General features: G+C 40.6%; 3 protein-coding genes across 4 annotated transcripts in view; 2 read left to right on the top strand and 1 right to left on the bottom strand.

The window, feature by feature from the left end:
- Positions 1–460, top strand: part of LOC121680027 (interferon regulatory factor 2-like) — a 35236-nt gene extending 34776 nt beyond the window's left edge. The window contains exon 10 of the transcript XR_006021557.1: positions 356–460. The gene's annotated coding sequence lies outside the window, so the exon portion shown is untranslated. The remainder of the gene's footprint in view (positions 1–355) is intronic.
- Positions 362–2540, top strand: si:ch211-145b13.6 (ecto-ADP-ribosyltransferase 5). Of its 2 annotated transcripts, none has more exons than XM_042059424.1 (4): positions 362–476; positions 726–792; positions 985–1685; positions 2066–2540. In XM_042059424.1, exons 1-4 carry the CDS (start codon positions 457–459, stop codon positions 2205–2207), a joined length of 930 nt encoding a protein of 309 aa, XP_041915358.1. In that variant the 5' UTR covers positions 362–456; the 3' UTR covers positions 2208–2540. The 2 variants fall into 2 exon arrangements, with proteins under 2 accessions (XP_041915358.1, XP_041915425.1); XM_042059491.1 differs by lacking the exon at positions 362–476 and adding an exon at positions 528–548.
- Positions 2541–13584: 11044 nt separating this feature from the next.
- tacr3l (tachykinin receptor 3-like) lies at positions 13585–21729 on the bottom strand. The gene is made up of 5 exons (XM_042097126.1): positions 21009–21729; positions 20456–20644; positions 19520–19670; positions 15380–15576; positions 13585–14959 (listed from the first exon to the last, which is right to left on the bottom strand). Exons 1-5 carry the CDS (start codon positions 21374–21376, stop codon positions 14662–14664), a joined length of 1203 nt encoding a protein of 400 aa, XP_041953060.1. The 5' UTR covers positions 21377–21729; the 3' UTR covers positions 13585–14661.
- Between the last annotated feature and the right edge of the window lie 1089 nt (positions 21730–22818).

Here is a 22818-nt window from a genome sequence, read left to right as displayed (position 1 = left end):
TTGCAGCATTTCATCATTAGGGCTGCTTAACACTGTTTTTAGGCCTTTGTATGGGGATATCTGATATGACTACTTAACTCTCCACCACAATTTAGAGTTTATTGTTCAGCCTAAGGTGAAAGTTACTGCTGGCTTAGTTCAATTTTTTTTTTTTTAACTGAAAACTTAAGTCTGTCGTGTATCACTAGCCCAGGGCTAAAAAGTGTAGACTCATTCAGTGTAGATAATAATACCAATTTATAATAATTATATATATATATAATAATATTTCATGAGAAAATGCTATTGAATCAGCTCTTCTGACAAACTAGTCACATGGCGAGTCTGAAAACTCGCCTGTGGTATTTCCTGTAAGCAGTTGGAGGAAGGAAGAGGTGATGGTAACTGAAGATATGCCAGCATATGCCAGATGATTTCTTGGGAAGAGTGGACATAAGCTAACGACTCTGTCTTTAAATGGTCCTTCAGCTCTATTGGTAAATTGTTCAAAAAATCTGTTGATTGACTAAACTTAATCTCTTTTTTGCACTGTTCTAAATCTAAATGAGGTACTATTTGAACATTTTTGGGGGGTTCTAAAGTGTTGATAAACGAACAAAGAAATGTGAATTGATGCATCAATATTAAGTTTGTCGTTTTAGTTTATGAAGCATTTTGTGTCTGGGTCTATTTACATTTCTCTTTGTTTTTCACTGTTTGTCCTTTTCCCACAATCTCGTATGCAGGGTTACAATGGCAGGGTGGGAAATGTGGTATACCTCACTTGTGCTCTTTGCTACTGTTACTCATAAAGTAAGTCTCCCTTTTCACTTTCATGTTTCTATTTTGTATGCTTGAACATTGTATCCAGTATACATTTGTGTCAATATTACATGCTGGGTGCATCACTCTCATTTCATACATTCTGTTATATATGTGAAATGAAGGAGTGTCAAGCAGCTGGAATAGCTTCATTGATCAGACCTTGTTTGGTGTCCATCATAGGTATCTTCAAATTCATTCGAGATGGATTTGGCACCAAATGCAGTAGACGATGCCTACTCTGCATGCCGAGAGCAGATGCTGCAAAAAATTTTGGCCAAAGACGGAGGAATTCTTCAGACAGAGCTCGACAACAGCAGTGAATTTAAGTCAGCGTGGGACGGTTCCAAGGGCTGCGTTAAGTTGATCTCTGGAGGTCAACATGAGCATACTCGGGCATTGCAAAGTTTTAGTAATTCTCGGAAATTGTTTAAAAAAGTCAATGGAGCTGTTAAGACCAACGGTGGAAATGTCGACGACTACACCAACAAGTTCCAGTTTAAGTCCCTACATTTCCTGATGATGGACGCCATGCGCCTTCTAAAAAATGGGACAAATTGTAGAACTGTGTATTCCAGCACTTTTGATGACATCAATGCAGTAAAAGGAGCTGAGGTGCGTTTTGGGGCATTCGTATCAGCAAATGCTGACCGAAGCTTTACAGAGGAGGGCTGTACTGATGGTGGAACCCTGTTTAACATCACCACATGTTCTTTGATCAATTTGGAAAACCGTGTCTGTGCTTTAGACGAAGTATCAATGTTAATATCCCCAGTGGAGCTGTTTAAAGTGGTGGATGTGAAGAGTAAAACAGACTGCAATAGGGAGATTGTGTTGACCTCCTTAGGATTCAAGAGTGATCACGATTGTTACCTATTCCCCAGGTAAGTCAAAACAGGAAATGTTTGTGGCAACGGTGACTGCTGCCCTATCCAAAACCGAAATTATTTTTTATCTTTTATTTATGTAATCTTTGATGTGGGAGAGGAGCTTCATGTTCATTGTTCTGGCATTGTACAATATGCTATCTTAAAGCATTTGAAGTACACCATTATCTCAATTATGATCATTTGAGAGCAGCCAATCACTGCAATGCTATTGAATTTGTGTGTGGTTATACCAGGCTACACTTTTACATCAGTATAAGACAAAGACTATTTTTGTTAATCATCATGTTTGGTCCTGCCAGATGCGTAATGTGTCTATGAGTGCACTTTGTCTTAGGATGTTTATATAAACGTGCATCACAATCTCTCCCCCCCAGGGTTGCTACTCCAACAGCTCACACTACTTCGGCTACAACGGACTCTTCTGATATTGGATCCTCCACCCAGTGGATGAGCTCTCGTGGAGTTGTTCTCCTGACAACACTTCTTAGCATGTGCTCAATTTTTCTTGCACTGTGATTTACTCCCTAAACACACACACACACACACACACACAGCACAGTGGGCCATGTGCAAGAATATTAATAGCATTACAAGAACAGAACATTAAGAACATTATAGCAGTGAACTAGATTGCAATAGAGTATAAATTCCATACCATTTTCATGTCACTCTGCCTTAATTTACTTTTAATGTCGTGAGCTAATATGAACAAATAAAAAGGCTATAAAGGAATGTATGACTAAATTGAAGCCGTTCATGTACATTGGGTTTCTTAAACCTTTCGATGATGCTGTCCTTTGTATGGTGTATTCCACTGTTCTACATTAAAATAAAGCATATTTTGCTAAATAAGTGCTAATCTGTTGCTAAGTGTTGTGGGTTGCTTGACACTCTGGCCCTAGCATTTCCTTAATGCATGGTAGCTTTATTATATCTTTAATTGTTTGATAATGATTTCATTACACAAGGGTTTATCTGAAGTGTGGAAGGCCACACATATTAAAATTCACAGACAGCATTTATTTAATCAGTTGTCTGCGTAGGTAGACTGATGTATCCAGATATCTGGTGTAAAAATGCACCCACAGAATGCATGCAGTTATTGCAGCATTCTTTGAACTGAGGTAGCACATATCTAGATATCTTTGAAGTGAATTCACTGAAACATGGTTCCTTCACTGATGTCTGCCTATCCTGGAGCATCTCATAAGATTGGACCGACATGGCCATGGCAGATGCTTAATTTATGTTGTGTGTTGTATCGATCTGAACTTTAATTTTGTGTGTGGGTGGGGTTTGGTGATCCTTGTCCAGGCAAGTTTGTCACAATTCTACTTGATTGAGATAATAAGTAGCATTTTTATAGTCATTGTCTGATTTATGAAGGTCCACATATTTTCTAGGCTGGGCGAACCCAGAAGAACCTGTTAGGTTCGCACAGACTACACTTTTGCCTTATTTGAAATTTTGAATGTAAATATATCTTGTCTCTCCCATGTTAAAGGTCTAGGGGCGTTTGGCCTACATGTTATTTAATATGTATACCTTAGTGAAACAGAAATTCATTGATTTAAATATTTTGCTTATAAGATTTTCAACAATGACAATAATTGTGGCGTATTTGCTATATGAGATATGGGATGTTTTTCCCCCTTCAAAATGAATTAGGAGTTTTCAGACATTTTCAGTGTGATATAATAATAAGCTAATTCACCCTTTTCACTCATCTTTACCATTTTGTGGTAAGCATTATTGTATAAGTATAAGTATAGTAATTTGTTTTGCAGTTTTAAAGCACTGCAAACAGTTAAGACTACTGTATACTGTTGTACGCCTTATTAAGCAATCATAAGAAAGATAGAAAGAAATCTAGACGCGCCCCTTGCTGCCAGGGCTAGCAACTCTCCGTTGGCTTGTGAGCTCCAGAAATCGAAACTCAATCAGGCCAATGAAATCGTGTATAGAGTCGTTAGGTGGGCTTAACATAATGATTGATGGCAGAGTTGCAACGGTTTGGCTTGAATTCCCTGCTACTTGAAAACAAATAAGATGGATGTTGCTGTTGGCGAACAGTGTGACACGAGTTAAGCTTTTATTAAGTTGGCAAACGTTTGAACTAGCCAACTAGCTCCGCTGGTGGGAAACGCATGGGATCATAGAGCTGCCGCTGTCCTATTGCGTGCAGAGGGAATTTGAAAGACAACTGATTATCCCGCCCCTCGGACTGAGCACTGCGAACGGTGACTGCCCAGACCCTATTTTACTGTGGGTCTGGCTCGTCAGGCTATGTAAGACTTGCTGTTTACAAGGGATTGCAGAAGTAGGGGATGGAGAGGAGTTGGAAATTCTGCTTTATTTTCTCTGACAACACCTATGTGATCGCCATATTCCTGCTGTGCAGTAGCTTACCTCTAGTTTAGACAATGCACCTCCGTCATAAGAGTTCCCTGAACAAGATATCTTTGCGTGCTTCAAGATACACTTAGAATCCTACTGTCCACCTGCTTGAATAGTTGTATTGCCAGGGGGGGGCACAGAACCAACAAAGGCAACTATCTCTTCTCTCCCCTCTCTCCTCTGTCTCCCCTCTTCCGCAGTGGGTTCTGGTTTCTGAATAAGGGCTTCTCTCTTTCTAATCTGCCTCTAGCATTCTCATCACTTTGTAAATCCCTCCACCCCTCCCTGTCCCTCATTCACAATAGCTCTTTTTTATCTGCTGGATCAGAGGGACAAAGTGGACGGCTGGAAATAGGTGCTTCTAAATATTACTGATAGCAACCCTCACTCACACAGGATGTCCTTTCCATATCTTTCTATCTATCCTTTCATTTCTTTTCAGTCAGTTGTATTATTACAGTGCATGAAAATGCACTGTACTGTTCTTCCTAGGCTTCTTCTTATTCTTCTTCTTCTAACGCGTTTAATGCAGCTTCAACCGTTTAACGTAGAAACTTCATTCAAACTATGTTACGTAGGTCTTACTTAGGACATGGGTGCTATGTATTTTTCAGCTTTGTAACTTTTATACTTTTTAAACTATTAATTAAAAACTAGTCAAAATTTCCCCATAGACTTAACATGGGCTGATGACATCACAATAGAGCCGTTAAGCAATTAGAATCCTATGGCAGGTGTTCGGGCCACCTGGACCAACTGCCAGTCTCAGGCTTTAAGCATACAAACTGGCCCTATTAAGACTACACATCCTGTTCAACTGCTTCCTCCGCCAAAAACTGTTTCAAAATAAAAGTCCTCACTATAATATTTTACTGTTAAACAATTCAACCCTTTAAACTACTGAACTTTTTAACTGTTCAGCCATTGTAACTGTTACTTGTCATCAACTATGACTCCTACCCACTGTAGCTAGTTAGCTAAGTTAGCTAAGTAACATGGTTAGCATAGTTACCATGCTAGCATGTTAGCATGCTAGTTAGCATTTTTAGCAAAACTGCTAAAAATGATTAGCTAAGTTAGCTAAGTCACATGGTTAGCATAGTTAGCATGCTAGCATGTTAGCATGCTAGTTAGCATTTTTAGCAAAACTGCTTAAAATGATTAGCTAAGTTAGCTAAGTCACATGGTTAGCATAGTTAGCATGCTAGCATGTTAGCATGCTAGTTAGCATTTTTAGCAAAACTGCTAAAAATGATTAGCTAAGTTAGCTAAGTCACATGGTTAGCATGCTAGCATGTTAGCATGCTAGTTAGCAGTTTTAGCAAAACTACTTAAAATGATTAACTAAGTCAGCTAAGTAACATGGTTAACATAGACTGTGTCTCAAATCGCGTACTTCTGCACTTACAATACCTAATTTGAGTGCATGAGGGTGTTCACACTGAAAATTCCAACGACACGAAGGGCGCTGCAAGTTCCCGGATGGTGCACTCATAACGGTCAAAAAGCTGAGTGTGCAACGCTGGACACTTTTCGCCCTTAACGGACGCCATCTTGGCCAAATAGTGGAAGGGGAGGGAGCGTTTTCAAACTCGTGGTAATCGCGGTTGAGAAAGCTGAAGCAGCAGCAGTGGAAAACAGACTTTACGGAGGTACAAGCAAGTTATAACATAAACGGTTCATGTTTTGACACAGTATGACCATGTCACTGTCGAATTGAGGACGCCAATAAAGTTATATTAAAATGTTTGCGATCGTCATTTCCGTGAAGTGCACGGAGTTAGTGTTTGATATGAGACAATACTATTTTGTTAAAATTTGCGCACTCCGCCAGTAAGCACACAGTGCACATAGTGTACTACACAAAAGTGTACTCACGTAAGTACACCAATTGAGACAGACTCATACTTAGCATTTTAACATTGTTAGCATGCTAGTTAGCATTGGAACTTGGTTAACATTATTATCTTTGTTAACATAGTTAGCATAACTGCTAGCAAACATTAGAGCCATTCCAACTTAGCCATTCCAACTCAGTTATCGTCAACTATCTACCTAAATAATTTAACCATTTAAACTATCCACTTATTTGACTGTTCAGTCATTCCAACTATATTAAACCTCATCTACCTAGCAACCAATATAGTTTGTTTTTACTCTGTATGATATTTTACATCATATTTTTGCATTTTCATGCACTGTATTTCCTTCAGGAAATGCTTTTCTAGTTATGACCGTCGCGCAGCGAAGCGGCGGTCATGGGTTTAGTCAGATTTTTTTTCTTTTCTTTCTTTTTCGCATGTCCAAATTTCCGTCAAGGATTCCCAGGACACTGTAAGACCGGGGTACACGAAAGTTGGTGGGCATGTAACCCCACATGGATAGCATGGAACCTCCTGTTTTCGTTTTGATCTGTAGCCCCCCCCCCGCTGGACTGGACCCCCGAAAGGAGGGTAGGGCAGACAGTTTTCTGTGAATATCTCGAGAACCGTAGGGTTTAGGAGGACCATTTTTTTTGGTATGTTGATCTCAAAGGGCCATGTCAACCCATTCCATAACCACTCATTTCATGTATAGCGCCACCTAGTTAAACACAAAAAAGTAAAAATGAGGTATTGTAATCGCAGGTATCTGTGACCTAACATAGTCAAAACTGCACGAAATTGGAAGTGTAGGATCATTATGACACCCTCTGAATGCACGCCAAGTTTCGTGGAATTCCGTTCATGGGGGGCCACACAATAAATTTATTTATGTTACTATACACCAACTGGCCTGTAGGTGGCCGGAGACAGTTTTCTGTAAATATCTCGAGAACCGTAGGGCCTAGGAGGTCCACCTTTTTTTTGTATGTTGGTCTTAAGGGGGCATGTCAACCTATCCCATTACCACTTATTTCATGTATAGCGCCACCTAGTTAAAAATTAAAAAGCAAAACATTAGGTGTTTTCATCACAATATCTCTGGCTGACATGGTCAAAACTGCACGAAATTGAAAGTGTAGGATCATTATGACCCTCCGAATGCATGGCAAGTTTCGTGGACTTTCGTTCATGGGGGGCCTTACAATAAAATAATGTATGTGTACATTTAGTGACCGTACACCAACAAGGATTCCCGGGACACTGAAAGACTGGGGTACACAAAACTTGGTGGGCATGTAACCCCACATGGATAGCATGGAACCGTCGTTTTTCGTTTTGATCTGTAGCCCCCCCGCTGGACTGGACCCCCCGAAAGGAGGGTAGGGCAGACACAGTTCTCTGTGAATATCTTGAGAACTGTAGGGCCTAGGATGACCATTTTTTTCCGTATGTTTGCCTCCAGGGGTCATGTTAACCCATTTCATGTGCACACATGTGCACAAACAGATACTCACATACATTCACAGTAATTATACGTATGACACATACTCACACAGTAGACATACTGTATGTACGCATGCATGCACAGTCACATACGCAGGCACGCACACAAGCACGCACACACACACACACACACACACACACACACACACCCACACACATAACATAAACATGTACATGCACACATGCACACAATTCAAGAATTTCTCAGAATTATGAACAGGCAAGATGGAGGTGGGCTTGTATAAAATGAATTTTACATGTGAAATCTATGAACTAATCATGTTTTGGTACTTGTTGTCTAGCAGATACCAGTGAGAATTGAGTGTGGATAATGCAATTTAGTGAGACAGTTAGAATCATATAGGCCTTTCAGCGTGATTTATTTTTGTGGAAAAAATGTGCTGGACTGGGCGGCAGTCATATTTTGTACCGCTCTGCGGTACATCTAGTTGTAAATGTGGCGATGGCAAAACGTTTTGTGGTTAAAGTGAATCGTAGACTATATTAATAACCAAAGAAAGTAGCCTAAAGGAGATGATTTGCACCTCCGTTCACCAAAAAGGCCGTGGTTGTGTTTCTACAATATGTTGGCACAAAACGTAATTTCTGTAGAAACCAAGTAGGCTAAACGTTTTCATTGTCATCGTGAACTATGACGATGCCCATGTCCAGTAGGCTATGTTTTTCATTTATTCAAGCAGTGACATTTGGTTTAATGCATGGGGTACCGTGACGTGCGTCAGAAAAAAGATGGGCCTGTCCCTCTCAAAACATGTTAAAATAGTGTGATTAGCAACCACAAAGAAAAAAAATCACCCCCGGACCCCCGTGTTATTATTATTAGGCTATTATGACTGGCCTGCCCCCACTGCTAAAAAAAATCTAGAGGTCACGGTCATCTCATTTAAATGGTGGCATGTCAAATGTAACAAGTAAGTCAGAAGAGCTACATATGCGACTGATTACACATTATTTCACCTGAACAGTGTTTGAATCCTGTTTGTACTCACTGGAAATCTTGGACCTAGCAGTTACTGCGCAAAGCACAGATTCCATTACTGTTAATCCACAACTGGCTAATGATGTTGTTATACATGTACAAAATACAACATTTGAACACCCATATTGCTGCTGTTCATTGTATCTACAGCTGTTAATGTGACTCATATTTCAAGCTGCATTTCTCCGGCCCCTCAGTTGTGATGCTTTTCATGAACTGGCCCCCATTACAAACTAACTGAATAGCCCTGCTGTATGTTGTATCTTTGAAAGTATGAGACCATTCAAATAACGCAATGTTCTGTCCAACACACACATACACATCCTGATCAGTGTTTTCTTAACACTTAGAAACAGAGGACAGATTCCTGTGGTGTTATGAGGAGAAAGGGTGGGAAAAGGGGTGGGGGAGGGGTGAGTTTCCTGCTATGGGTTTCAGCTTTGTCTTCCCACAAGCAGCCACAGAACAGCCAAGTCAAAGGAAAGAAGGATAATAGTACATTTCCGTTCATTCATCTCATAGGGACTGGTGCATATCTCTTGCCAAGTGACGTATTTGGGCAGCCGTGGCCTACTGGTTAGTGCTTCGGACTGCCATAATGCCCTGCTGTTCCCCCCAGCCCTGTCCCAGGTTCAACCACTTGGTGCCGTCGTGACGTAATGCCAATGCCTGTAGGATCTTGGTAACTTGTCCAAACAGCCTATTAAGTGTGAATTGCTGTGTGTTATCACTCCAATTGTCATAATGAAGTGCGCTTTCATTAAGGATTTCCATGTTTGCTGCGAGACACTTTTTCCAGACCCTGTTAGTGGACGACATCAGGCATGGCGGCTAGCCTACACGGTACGCAAGGAGCGGTTTCACCTGGACCAAGGTAGCAGCAATCTCGAGAGAGGGAGAGCGAGAGCACCAGGGTATATGGCCACTTGGTGCAGCATAGTCCGGCATTCCAACAAGAGGGGTGGCTGGCCCCTCGAAGTCTCCTGAGACCCAGAGGATTATTCCAGCTATCCAGAGACTATTTTTATCTACTTAAATAAATAAACATACTATGTTTTCTAACCCTGCCACTGAACCTTATTAGGTGAGTGTAGTTCACTCCTCTGGGTAGCCAATAACTGACGGGGCCAGCAATAGCGTCCTTCACCTGTGACAACATGCAGGTCTGAAAGCTGTTATACCTTCTACAAGATAGTAGGAGAGTGAAGAGACTGTGGCTGGGATCCACTTGACCTTTCTCCTGAAGCACTGGCTGTAAAGGTGCTAGTTGGTAACTCAGTCCTTGTAATGCACCGCGCTGACCTGACCATTCTTTGAAAAGCTTTGCGGTCATGGGCAGTGCTGTTACCATGTTCTTGTTGTGCTTTACATAATATGATCACCAAGAGAAGTGAGAGCATGCCTCATATTCACTTCTGTAACCTTTGGATGGTCACTCAATTGCATTCAATATTTACCAAATGAAAATGTCAGCAGCAAAGAGAGTTGGCACATGGCATGTCAATGAAGTAAGGAAGAAAGTTTTTTTTTCAATGATGAGACCATTTGCTATGACTAACGGTCTTGTGGACAAAGTTGGGCGGAAGTTCAAACCAAATTGTAACCTTGCATTTCTATTTTTGAAGCTTGTGATCATCACAAACATGCTACCAAACAGATTACGCTGCATGTGACCGTTCAGGAGAACAATAAAAGACACAAAAAGACTACAAAAAGCACATTGTTAAATTACATTACAACTGAGTTTGTTATGGCTATATGGGCTGAAGGAAATGAGGGATGCTGAGTGAGAGAGTGTTGGTGATTTTTAGGCTATGCTGTGTTTATGGCTGTGCTGTTAGAAAGGTTTGAAGCTGGTTGACTGGTGATAACAGGAGGATTTGGCGTGTCAACAAAAATCCCTCTCTATCTCCAATGTGTGAATCCCATCTGTTGTTTGGAGAATGTTGAGCAACATTCCACATATCTTCCTTTTCCCCATTATGTGAATCAGTTGGGAGGTTTATCACAGCAGCCCTGTTAACAGTACTGTATCATGGGAGATTATTTGTTTTTGTCATGTATACAGACCTTACTGTCCTGTATCTGACCCTAGGCATATATACTGTATATGTATCTCCAATTTTAGGGAGATTTCATCGCCCCTCGTAAACTCTTTGTCAGTTAATGACATGGACGTTAGAATTTATTTTGGGCAGAGAAGTGCATAATGTGCACATGGAGACCATATAGGCAGATGGCGCAAAGCTTGGGATTGGGAAGCTTGGGAAACTTGGCTCCACAGTGTATTGTTATAGCTGCTATGAGACAAGACCCGGTGTATAAGTGTGAGCACATTGTGTACTAATTGGGCTAACAATTCCCTTTGAGGATCTGATGGAGGAAGGCTTTGAAAGGAAGAAGGTCAAATATACAGAATTGGTAGCAGAAGGCTGCCAAGCACACACAAGGCGGTGGAGATGGCTGGTGGTATGCTTATTCTAGAACCCAAAATATTCTTTAGAATGTTCAGTTTATAACATCCTTGTCACACCAGTGTGATGGTACCTTCTCAGGAGTTGCATGAGGCTGCTGAGGTTATGTTGAGGCACACACAGACTAGAGGTCATAAATGAACCTGAAATAACACAACGGTGTGAAATATTATTGGTTGAATTTGTTGGCGCCTTTGGTAGTAATGTGTTCTAACCCATCATGAATGTGGAAGGGGGTGGATCCAGGATACCAGACACTACTTTTTAGCCTTCTGGAGGTGTTGTGCCATGTTATTGTTTTTAACTCTTCAGAGTGCACTATACAGATCCCGTGTGTTACAGCTCCCATCAGTTAGTTGTACATTGTTGTATCCTGCGCCCTGCTGTGTTACATTGATTCTGTTAGTATCCTGTGCCATGCTGAGTTACAGTATGTTAAATGGGATTTGTTGTTCATTGGCCACTATGGCTTTTTCCCAACCAATAGTCTTTCCTGTGTATAACATAAAAGGGTGATTTTCCTGATGTCAGCTTGTCTGAGTGTTCAATCATAATGATGACCGTCAGCGTGACTCATTGTGGAACATTGGTGTTTAATATATCTTGTAGATGGAATGTGATGCCCGTGAAAGTAATGTTTTATTGTCTTGCATGCCAGTCTCAACTGGTGTGCTGTGAGGCAAAGTGAGGTGTGCCATTGAATTTTGAGGAACCAAATGCATTTCTGTACAGGCTCTTATAGGCAAGAGGGGCATTTTTACATGCATCAATGACACAGCTTCTTAATTAAAAAAGGATTTCAGTATAGTCAGAGATTTATAACTTTTTTTATGTGGTTTTTAGTAGGCTACCATAGCCTTCTCAGTTTGACTTTATGATGTGAAGCTGAGATCCATCTCACGACTCTTAGATGGCTAGATGGCAAGAGTAAAATCACCTTTCCCAATCTGTGATGTCTAACTTGCCTTTCTTTTGCTCAGCTCATGGAAAAATACAGGTATATGAGAATGAAGACCCAGCTGTTATGGCCTATAATAATATTTGTGACATTTTTCATATTCAGTCGGTGTGGCTTGGAGCTTTGGTTTTACTTTTGGAATGCCTTAGCCCCCAAAAGGTTGAGGAGCTCTGGTGTGCTATGTGGATATTGCTATTCTGATATAAGGCTGTTAACTGTGAGCTGTGAGGCAGCTTTTCTACACAGGCATCACCAATGCTAGTCCAACGTCCAACTTTTCTTATAGCTGTTCTTACATGTCTGCTGGCATTGCATAACTGGATAGAGCTGTTTCAGTACTTCTCCATGAAATGTAACTATCATCATTTTGGTCAGCGATATCTCTTGTGTATGGTTCCCCCACTCATATTTCTCTCACTTTACTCCCTCTCCTCTCCCCATCTTAAATTGCTGGCACCGTCAAATCAGTTGTTGCACTGTCTGGCTGTGTTATCGCCTCAAATAATTTATTGGAAGCTTGCCAAGAATGAGCTAATGGAAGACATGAGCATAGTTATGGACGACAGTGTATCCTCAAGCTGAACGAGAAGCAAAAATATTCACTAAACTACAGTATAGCTACCAAAGCTACATTGCTTGTTGCCATGGTGAAAACACTTTTTGCCATCTATGTTTATTAGTTTATCAGTGTGACAATTGACCCAGTAGGCCCTAACTCTAGAATTGTACACAAATGAAGTCATGGTGAAATCTTATACTAAGGATTAAACTAAAATATTGATCACAGTTAAAAAGCTGGTTTCAGTGGGTGACAGTGCGCTGTATACCTGTACTGTAACAAACTGGGTGGTGCTTAAGCAATCAAGATTTAAGAGTGTTTTTTTCATGTTCCTATCCAAACAATGACTGGGTTAAATGTGCTGTCCTTACACACCCTAGTCTGACAGTGTAATGACTCTGTCTATGTTTGTGCAGAAACACAATGTCAAAAAAGGGTAGACACAATGTCACAATTCAGAACAGGGTGTAAGATATAAGGTCAAGAGTCATGGCAACTGATTCATCTGTGGACAGCATAATGCTAAATGTTGCACAGCTTCTGCAAAGGATGAGTCATGTGTAATCAGGCCCCCATGGTTACTAGCATTCTTTATGGAAGAGGAAGATAAAATTACTTGGTCAGTGTTTCCATTCTTGGAATTAGGTGGGTGGACGGATGGGTGAAGTTTGATGAAGTGGAGACGGGAAGGAGTTGTAGGCCTAATATAAAGTTTTATGGTGGTTATGGTGTAGTAGAGCCTAATGTTGATGTGAATATTACTGCTGTTGAGTTTTCTGATGCTAATATCTGATATTTAAGATAACAGGGGCCTGATTCGGAAGCTGAGCAGTATTTCTCATGGCTGACATTATGCATTTGCTGTACCAGGAAGGTGACAGATAATTCAATCTAAATGTTTTTTTAAAAAGTGTCTCCATCTTGAGCTTCATTCCGCACTTAAGCCTCATCAGGCAGATTGTACTAGGCCTAGGGAATCTCATCTCTTCCTCTCACTGAGAGCTGGCTAAATAGAAGTCTCATTAAACTGCTGAATTAATCAGTCAAATTGGAGCTTTTATAGCTAATCAAAAACAACCCTGGTTGCAGTGTCACGGTGATGCAGTTCAATGCATTTTTCAGAATGCAACACCTTTATTGACTTACGAAAACAGCTCCATATTATCACAAACACAAGAGATTAACACCAGAATTACTCAAATTACAATTTTAACTAAAATGCCAACAATGAAACTGTACTCTGCACATACTTAACATACAGAAAGTGTAGAACTTTAAAAAAAATCAAGAAAAACCTCAACATCACATACAAAACTATAAAGATTTTAGAAGCCTTTAAGTAGGCCTACACACTCTCACAGTATTAAGGACATTCACATTTTATAAGGTACAATAACTGGCCTATTCAGTTAGCGTTTAATAGCAAAGTATTGCGAGTAAACACTTCTTTAACGGATTTGAAAATGCCACAACAAAATCTCAGACACTCATATGCCTGTTCCACTGTTTCATTCACCTTTTTTATTCAGATTCATATTCACAAAAAGATTTGGCACAATACACATACTGGTCTTCCTACATCAAAAGCAGCATTATACATTCAGATAAAATGATGCACGGAAACATTGAGTCATTTTTTACAACATGTACACATTCAGGCTCTTAGTTCCTCTAAGGTACATATTCATACCTTGAATATTCATTCAAATATTGTTCTTCAATGGAAAATCACTTCATACGCTTTAAACAGCTTGTACGCATCTCTACCCCCTCTTTGATTTCCAAAATATAATATTCTAATATTGGAATAATTCAGCCAAGGTCACCTACAAGTTGATGCATCAGAATTATAGGCCTACTGTCTTCACTTTCTATCACTTTCTGCAATGTTGTGTAGTACTACTCAGTAGGTGTGACCATGTTATCTAATGGCAAAACATGTTATTTTTATGTAAGATAGCTACACGTTAACTTTCTTATCTTGCAAAGCTAAATGTGCAGATGTGTTCTTAGGAAAGCTATTCTCCAAAATCATTGGAAAAGCTCCACTCCACAAGTCAGTCAACAACAAATAGGCTACTGTTCATTTTGCTTGTGATATGTCTTTTAACACATAAAAAACATCTATTGAGCATGTGGAAAAGGTTAAATCGTTGACATTTGCTGGAGAGTCTTTATGAAGAGCCATGAAAGACCATGAGCATTTGGGTCTGGTCAGCGGAGGTGCCCTGCTGTCATGTGCTCCTGTGGACCCTGCAGATCAGAGACAGCAGGTGACTCACCCTCTTTAGTACTGCCGTTGGCGACGCCTGCTTGACCAAGCGGTTTGCCAGGCTTGTCACGGTTGCGGCCCCGGTCATCGCCATGGAGGCTGGTGTCGACACGGGACAGCGTGCACATGCTGCTTTGGTTGCGTGGCTGCAGGCGAATAGCACGCAATTCCAGCTCATCTGCACTTGACACATGCACCAACGGGCACCAGCGGAGTGCTTGCTTGAACCCCGCCCGGAACCTAGAGCCAAGAGACACAATTACCCATAGGGGCCTTTAAATCATTACCATTTAAGGTCATTTTTGCAGATGAGTTATCTCATTTCTTCAAGTAATGATCTCATAGTCACTCACACACACATACACACACACACACACACACGGAAGCGTTCCATTTCAGAGTGGCCCCAGGGCTGTAACTTGTGGTTACAAAACTCTGTGTGCCCCACCCACAAAATCACTGCACCCCCTGCTGGTGAAATATGGAACAGTTTCTGGAGAGGACACAGTTTGCATAAGGCTGCCACAAAGCATGAGATTATGACATTTTGTGTATTTGCCTTAATTAGAGGGATGTTTGTCTCTCTCTCTCTCTGTGTATGTGTGTGTGTGTGTGTGTGTGTGTGTGCTTCAGGAGGAATAAGTGAAAATGTGTTTTCACCTTCCATTGAGGCAGCAGTAGATGATGGGGTTGTACATGGTGGAGCTCATGGCCAGCCAAAGCACAAACAGATAAACCTGCTGAATGGACTTCCAGCGGTTCAGCCATTTATTCAGGCCAGTCACGATGAAATACACATGGTACGGCAGCCAACAGATTGCAAAAGTCACCACCACCACAATCATCATCTTCACCACCTTAAAGACAAGAAGCGGATATGGTAGATGAGAGAGACCGATGGAAACGTTGGTGAACGATGGCGTTCCAGACTAGTATCTCCCTGGATTCCATGCAGACGACAGAAACAAAGAGATTTTTAGGAAACAAGCTGCTCTTGTACTCACTGAGAAGAGAGAGAGAGAGAGAGAGAGAGAGAGAGAGATACAGGGTATGGAAGGAGGGAGGGTACAAGCAGCTGAAATGTGCTTTGGTGATTTTCTCTATAGGCGACATCATCACTCTTCACTAAATTTTCACTAGACACTTACTGAGTAGCCTAACAACAAGTGGAGATAATAACTACACTAGATGAATTGCACCATGAAGGCCTGAAAAAAAGACACATTCACATGATGACTTCTTTGGCAATGCTGGAGTCTATGCACCTGCACACCTATACACCAGAACTTAAACAAAGCAAGACGCATCACAATGCTGATTGATTGAGTAAAGATAAGAATAACCCAATTACAGTTCCACTGAAATTACTTGGAAAACAAAATCTAAAAAAAATATTTATTAAAAAGCTGGATATAGCATTTTGGAGAAGAGCTCTTCATATATGTTTCAGAGGAGGCTATCTACAGATCCAATGTATCACACTTTGCCCTGTATTGCAGTTTCGTGTGCCATCTCATTTGAATTGCCATTTTTGGTCTAAATATGTACACTTTTAATATGGTATACATTGCTAAGAGCTCACCGTGAACTCAGCCTTAGATGATTATATTAAAATACAGTACCTTTCCATTGCTCTTCATTAGACTGTGATTAGTTTTTTCAACATCTGTTAAATGGCTCATTACATTAAGGATTCAGAACATCTGGCCAAGAGCTTTGCTCTGTATTTGGATCCATAGTTGAAAATGAGAGGCTTGCTGCCAAAGATAATAGTTTGCCAATAGTCTCTTACCAAAAATCACAAATCAGAGCGTGGCAGTTGTCATCACAGACAAAAACAGCAGTGGTCCTCATGACTGCCAATTACTGCAAAGAGTTTTCGTCTGTCATACCCTGCCACTCCATGCCAGTGTTTTCGGCAGTCATACCCTGCCACTCCATGCCAGAGTTTTCGGCAGTCATACCCTGCCACTCCATGCCAGAGTTTTCGGCAGTCATACCCTGCCACTCCATGTAGCCTATGCTTGTTTTACGCTCACACTTTTTTCCCCTTTGTCCAGGATTGGAGCAGAAATAGAGGAGAAAATATGACAGGGTTGCAATGCCCTCAAAAGAGAATGGAGTCATTTACACATGAAAGGCGCCTGTGCACTGACGCCAAACACTGAAGCCACTGCTTTGAGAGCCATTCAACCGCAAGTTAAAATTCATGGGTCTGGCCAAAGCTGATAGCGATGAGTGGATAAAGTGCATCGGTGGAACTGTAAAGGCTACATTCTCTCATTTGAAATCAATAGCCATCAGTACAGACACACACATGCTCAGTGTTTAAACATGCTACACCGTCTTCACATAAGTACTACATTCCCTGAGTGTGTGTGAAAAGCTCTTTTTTCCCATAATGTATTTCAAATGTATTTAAAAAAAATATATATTTTCCCAAATATGTTCTACATTCATTACACAATAAGTGAATTATTTCAAGCTTTTTAATCTTGATCTTGATATTCATGAGAGTGGCTTATAGATCATGGAAATCAAAAGTCAAGTATCTCAAAATATTCATCACATCAGGTCAGTGCTGGTCAGTACACACTGAGCACACTTTCTGCATATATCCCCTGTGAAAGCATCTGATTTTTTATTCTCAGTCATTTGCTTTTATAGTCCTTCACATCACATCTAACATAAAACATAATCTTAGACAATATTTTAACGGGACAGTGTCAATGAATGAGGCTTTTTGGCCATTTCTATATGAGGGATTTTTTGGGTATTTTTAGGAAGTTTGTACAAGTACAGAGACTCCAGGGACAAGCTTTGAGCATGTCCTGCAGAACTAGCTCCACACAAGTAAATGTACATCAGGTTTCTTGGCCGAGTATACTTGCGTATACAAGGAATTTGGTCTCGACTGCCCCACATGAATTCAAGCACGGTGCCAGAGAACTTTAATCCCTGCTTCCCTGTCAACTTTTATTTTTTTCATTCATCGGGACATGACTGGGTGGATCCACATCACTGCTCTAAGGGAGGCTGGCCTCCCTAATGGGTCTTGAGGTGCCAATGGAGGTCATGGTGCGTTCCTGTCATAGACAGACACACTAAGCTGCTAAAGGTTAGCAATGACGCACCCAACACCACGGCAGGTCACAGTGGCCAACCATCTGAATACAGACAGAGATTAAGGGGTGTGGAAAAGCTAAAGTATACTGCATAAACACAAACCACACATGCCATAATCAGAAAGCGAATACAGGATTATGTATTTCAAATGCTAAATATGAGTAACTATATTGAAACACGGTTACAATTTAAATTTGGTGGCATTCAGAATTAAGTTGCACTGATCAATTTATGAGAATATGTTTTAAATCATTTTAACATGAAGGCCTGGGCTTTTCAAACTCAAATTTAAATATCTTTTATAAGCAAACGTGTATGCATATCTCAGGTACCTCCTTTCCCTTTCTCTCACTATTATTATAGTTATAGATGGACTAAACACAAAGCTCTAAGAGACCGTAAAAGCAGTGTTGTGGTAGGCCCACAGAGGGCTTGTGCCCATTGAAGCTAGGTGGGCATGTGCCATATGGTATTGATACTATTTGGCCAGTGTGTATGTGCTTGGGGCACTGCATTTGTATTGTAGTGTCTCTTTATTGGAAAGAATGTTAATGAATGTAAATTAGTATACTATACCAGACTCAAGTTAATTAATGGTATTTGAATGTGCCCTTTCTTCTTGAAGAAACCTGACACAACTGCTGGTCCACATGGTATTGATGAGAATGCCGCAGAATACATTGATAATTTATTATCATGCCTGAAAGGAGCCCTAAAGGTTTTCCTTTTACTGGAGTTCTGCCTTAGGGAGTAAAAGGACAAACAACTCCACGTTCATCATTTGTGCAGGACAAACACCTAACTGTGTGTGCCGGAGCAACACCTCACAGTGGGTCTCTTTCTTCACATCCCAAACCTCCTTTTCCTGACTTCAACTATCAGCAAGAAACTATGTGCTTTGACCTTAGAATTATTTGGGTAGGATATATCCATTTCCACTTTGTCACTCGAAGAACCCTGTTTCCTGGCCACTCTACTCACCAAAAGCAACTGGCAAAACTGTAAAACAACTCTAGGGCCTACAAATAAACTAGGCAGAGATTAAGAACAATATGAACAAAATGTCCTCTTGGGAGCTAGAAGGTGGAAAAAATCTAAAGTGAATTCTCACACTAATCCATTAAGACAAAAACAATGGCTTTAGTTTTCAGGAAGACAAGACTGTCATTAATACAAACTCATTTTCCTGACTCAGAAATAAAGAACTTCTGGGTAATCCCTGATTTAGAATCAACATACAGTAGAAAGTGTTTTTTAAACCCTCGCAGCTGTCCCGATAGACATTCATCATACGTAGAGAAATGACCTTAATCCTTGTGCAAAATGAGCCCTAGAGAGCACCAACAATAGTCTGCCAAAGCATAACAGGATCACAAGCACAAAAATAGACCAGAATATATTCATCTTGATGTATTCAATTGGGGGTCAGTTTGGACAAAACTAAATCTAAATACTGACATTACATCAATCATGGAATTAAAAACATCTATTCTCTGTCTAATAATCCAAATCTGTCAGTCTTTTTCTGGATAGCATAGAATGACAGAGGGCAGGGAGAGATCAAATTAATTGTTTAAAAAGTGGATTTTACATAGGCTATACCAAGGCTGACATGATTACAGGGTACAACATGCTGCTCAGGGCTGAAATGTCTCTGAGGCATGCACTGCTTACCTTTCTTTTGGCACATAGCTGGTCATGATAGTTATCGGATGAGTCTCCAGGTATCTCTGCACCCCACAGTGTTATCCCCACAATGGTGTAGGTGATACCCATGACCACCAGGGGGAGCATGTAAACCAACACAGCCACAATGATATGATACCTGTGCAGATAAGGAGAAACAGGTGGTTAGGTATGACATTTTTAAAATCTCATTGTTATAAGTGTGCCTATTTGCCTAACCATATTCATTTCAACAGTCCTACTGGGCAATTCCATGGAAAATTACATTTTTTGTAACATCCTTAATGCCAATAAAATGTGATGGTATGGTATGATGTGAATGATTACATGAAATTTGAGCATTTGCTATTTTTTACTGATGAATGTAAATGAGAAAAAATGCACAAAAAATGAATGTTATCATTCACATCATACAAATGCCAAGGCATTTCACTGGCGTTATGGATGTGACAAAAAGTCCATTTTCCGTGGAATTGCCCTACTTATCTCTTTGTACAACTTTGATAATCAATTATTCTATTTCTGATTACAAAAGTGATTGATGTCCCTGTGATATCTATTTGCTCTTAATGTTTCCAAAAAATTGGATTGATTTTCTTTGTGGACCCAAATGACTGTGTGTGTCTAAAGTGTCATGCGATCGATTGTTGAAAAGTCATGGCAAGGTAAGTGGACAGGATAGCCACACAGACATTTATCTTCCACAACAGTTTCAAAATGGTTTAGATCAGTATTTGGAGAAATGACAAAGATATGCATGAGGGAAAGTAAGCCAGGAGGATATCAGGGATATGTTGATCCTGAGCCCCAATCACAACAGTGTGGAAATTTAATTCATTTGTGAGATAGCATATAATGATGCATTGCTGTGCCAACAGTCACAGCTGTGGCGAACTGAGAGGAAGGGAGGAGTTTGTGTCTTACATGAAAGGATCATCGGAGGGTCTGGGCCATGCCACATAACATAATGTTCTTTGGGGCATCTTCCAGGTGGTAGAGTAGTAACAGAGGGGGAAGGCCAACACAACAGCCAACGCCCAAATGCACACTATCACAACTTTAGTAGCAGTGGCTGACAAACGGGGCTTCAGAGGATGTATGATAGCCATATACCTATATGCATATGCATAAAACATACATAAACAAACACTTATAAAACAGAGACACATACATATGCATTATTTGACTATACAGATGGTCACACAAAAACTACAGATCGCATCTTTATTGCTGTCTCTGTTTAATATAATAAGAGCTTGAAATCCTTAGTTCTCTATTAACAAGGTTCATCTTTTACAGTCCTAGAGAGAATAGAATTTTATGCATTGCAAGGCAACAATCAAGATTAGGCTACGTGAGTCGTATGCACAAGACATGACGTTCAGTGTACCAGCCTTATTCTTCAAATGCAATTATGATACACGGGCCAAGCACACTGACAGACATTGCGAAGGTACTGGAGATTAAGTGTTCTTACCTGTCAACAGCTATAGCAGACATGGAATAGATGCTAGCGAACACAGCGGCGACAGGGAAGAAGTTGTGGAACTTGCAATATGCCTCTCCAAAATACCATTCGCCGTGAGTGGCGTAAATAAAATTAATAAGTGTGTTGAAGGCAGCCATCGAAGCATCAGAGAATGCCAAGTTAAGCAAGAAATAATTTGTAACCGTTCGCATTCGCTTATGAGCCAAAATGATCCAAATGACAATCAGATTTCCAAACACAGCAACTGCCAACACTGAACTGTATGCTACTGACCAAAGCGCAACTCGCCATGGAGGCTGAACAAACTGATTAGTGAAGTTACGCGTAATGTTAGATCCGTTCGATGACTCAGCCATTCCCCTGCAAAGTATGCTCTAGTCTGGGGCACAAAATATTTTATGTGAAAATAGTGTCATCAAAAAATAGATTTTGCCAGGTGTGTTGGATAGGTTATATAAGTGTCCAACGCTGCAGACTGCATTCTTGGGTACATTTAGTCATTAAGGTTTGTCCCCAATGTAAAAAAAATGCCCCTGCCGCTGCGTAAAATTCCGAAACACCGACGCCTACCAGACTTTTCGTGTTGTGGCTTTCACATCTTACGCCTCAGTGAGGTCCCTGGTGACTGATCAATGAGTTCCTCAAGACACAGCCTGTGTAATGACTACATCGCACACGCACATCCTCGACTGAACATATTGGACTTACTTATACAGTAACAGTACATCATCAGTGAGGAGCGCTTCAGCACTTCGCGACTCAAAAGCGCGCGTGCACACGCACATGTGAGAGGGAGGTGGGATTGGATCATAAATTACTCATTACGCCTTACCTCACAGCCGATTTATCACAAAAGAAACAGGTGACATTTTTTTAATGGTTATGAATGGAATGCAAACAACTCTCAAAAAAAGCCGCAGTCATCATTAAGCATCTTCTCTTCCTTTTTTGCAAACATGGATGGATCAACACAGATTCATCACTATCGAAATTATGAGAAATATTAAAGTTGCTTCAATAACTGTGGATGAACTCAATGGAATACTGGCCATGTGAAGGAGATATCACAGTGTCTATACATGAATCAAAGCCTTGTTGACGGTTCTCCATCTGGTCATGCTGTTATCTCAGGACTGCACGTGGTTGATAATAGATTTTCAAGACATGTTCAGAGAGATAGCATTGATCTATGGGCCATTCAAAGATAATGATTCATTCTCCTAGTGATCAGTTAATGAAAGACACATATGCTGCTTGGCTGTTATTGCAGACAAAGGTGGCGAATCAGCAGGAACTACTGAGCTTGTCTGCATTCTTAAGCCTCAAGCTGCCCAAGTGTCTCCTGCTCATCTTGTTGTCTATTTGGAAAGCACTTGGTGCCTCTGATGCTGGCTGTTATAACAGATCATCCCTCCTAAAACTGTGCTATTGCTGGGGGTAGTCATGTCCTCAAGTGGCAAGTGGTTTGTGGTTTATACCAATATACCTCAAACACTGAACATAACAACAACATAGTTGACAAAATTGACAAAAAAGCAATACCCTGTGAATTTAGGCTGTTGATATTTCTTTAGATATGACATTCTTTAGTTTGTTTAGGAGTTTTATATACCATAATGCCATGGTTTGGTATAAGAACATGGCAAGCAACATCCTTAACTTTATTCATGTATATCCTGCAAGAGGACACACTTAATTGACTGGCATACAGGTTGGGAGGCAGGATAAAGCTCACTGATAGCCAGGGGAGCAGGTGCAGAAAAGGCTTTCATCCCTCTATGTGGCTGTAATCCCATGG

This window comes from Alosa sapidissima, chromosome 1 (assembly GCF_018492685.1).
Source record: "Alosa sapidissima isolate fAloSap1 chromosome 1, fAloSap1.pri, whole genome shotgun sequence".
In the NCBI taxonomy this organism is placed as follows: domain Eukaryota; kingdom Metazoa; phylum Chordata; class Actinopteri; order Clupeiformes; family Clupeidae; genus Alosa; species Alosa sapidissima.
This window is presented reverse-complemented; position numbering and strand designations above follow the sequence as displayed.

Coding starts and splice junctions, on each gene's coding strand:
- si:ch211-145b13.6 (XM_042059424.1), top strand. CDS start 457: ATGGTCCTTCAGCTCTATTG. Junction 477..725: donor ATGGTCCTTCAGCTCTATTG/GTAAATTGTTCA, acceptor TCTCGTATGCAG/GGTTACAATGGCAGGGTGGG. Junction 1,686..2,065: donor GATTGTTACCTATTCCCCAG/GTAAGTCAAAAC, acceptor TCTCCCCCCCAG/GGTTGCTACTCCAACAGCTC.
- tacr3l (XM_042097126.1), bottom strand. CDS start 21,376: ATGGCTGAGTCATCGAACGGATCTAACATTACGCGTAACTTCACTAAT. Junction 20,645..21,008: donor TCTGCTATAGCTGTTGACAG/GTAAGAACACTT, acceptor ATATGCATATAG/GTATATGGCTATCATACATC. Junction 19,671..20,455: donor CCCTCCGATGATCCTTTCAT/GTAAGACACAAA, acceptor TTATCTGCACAG/GTATCATATCATTGTGGCTG.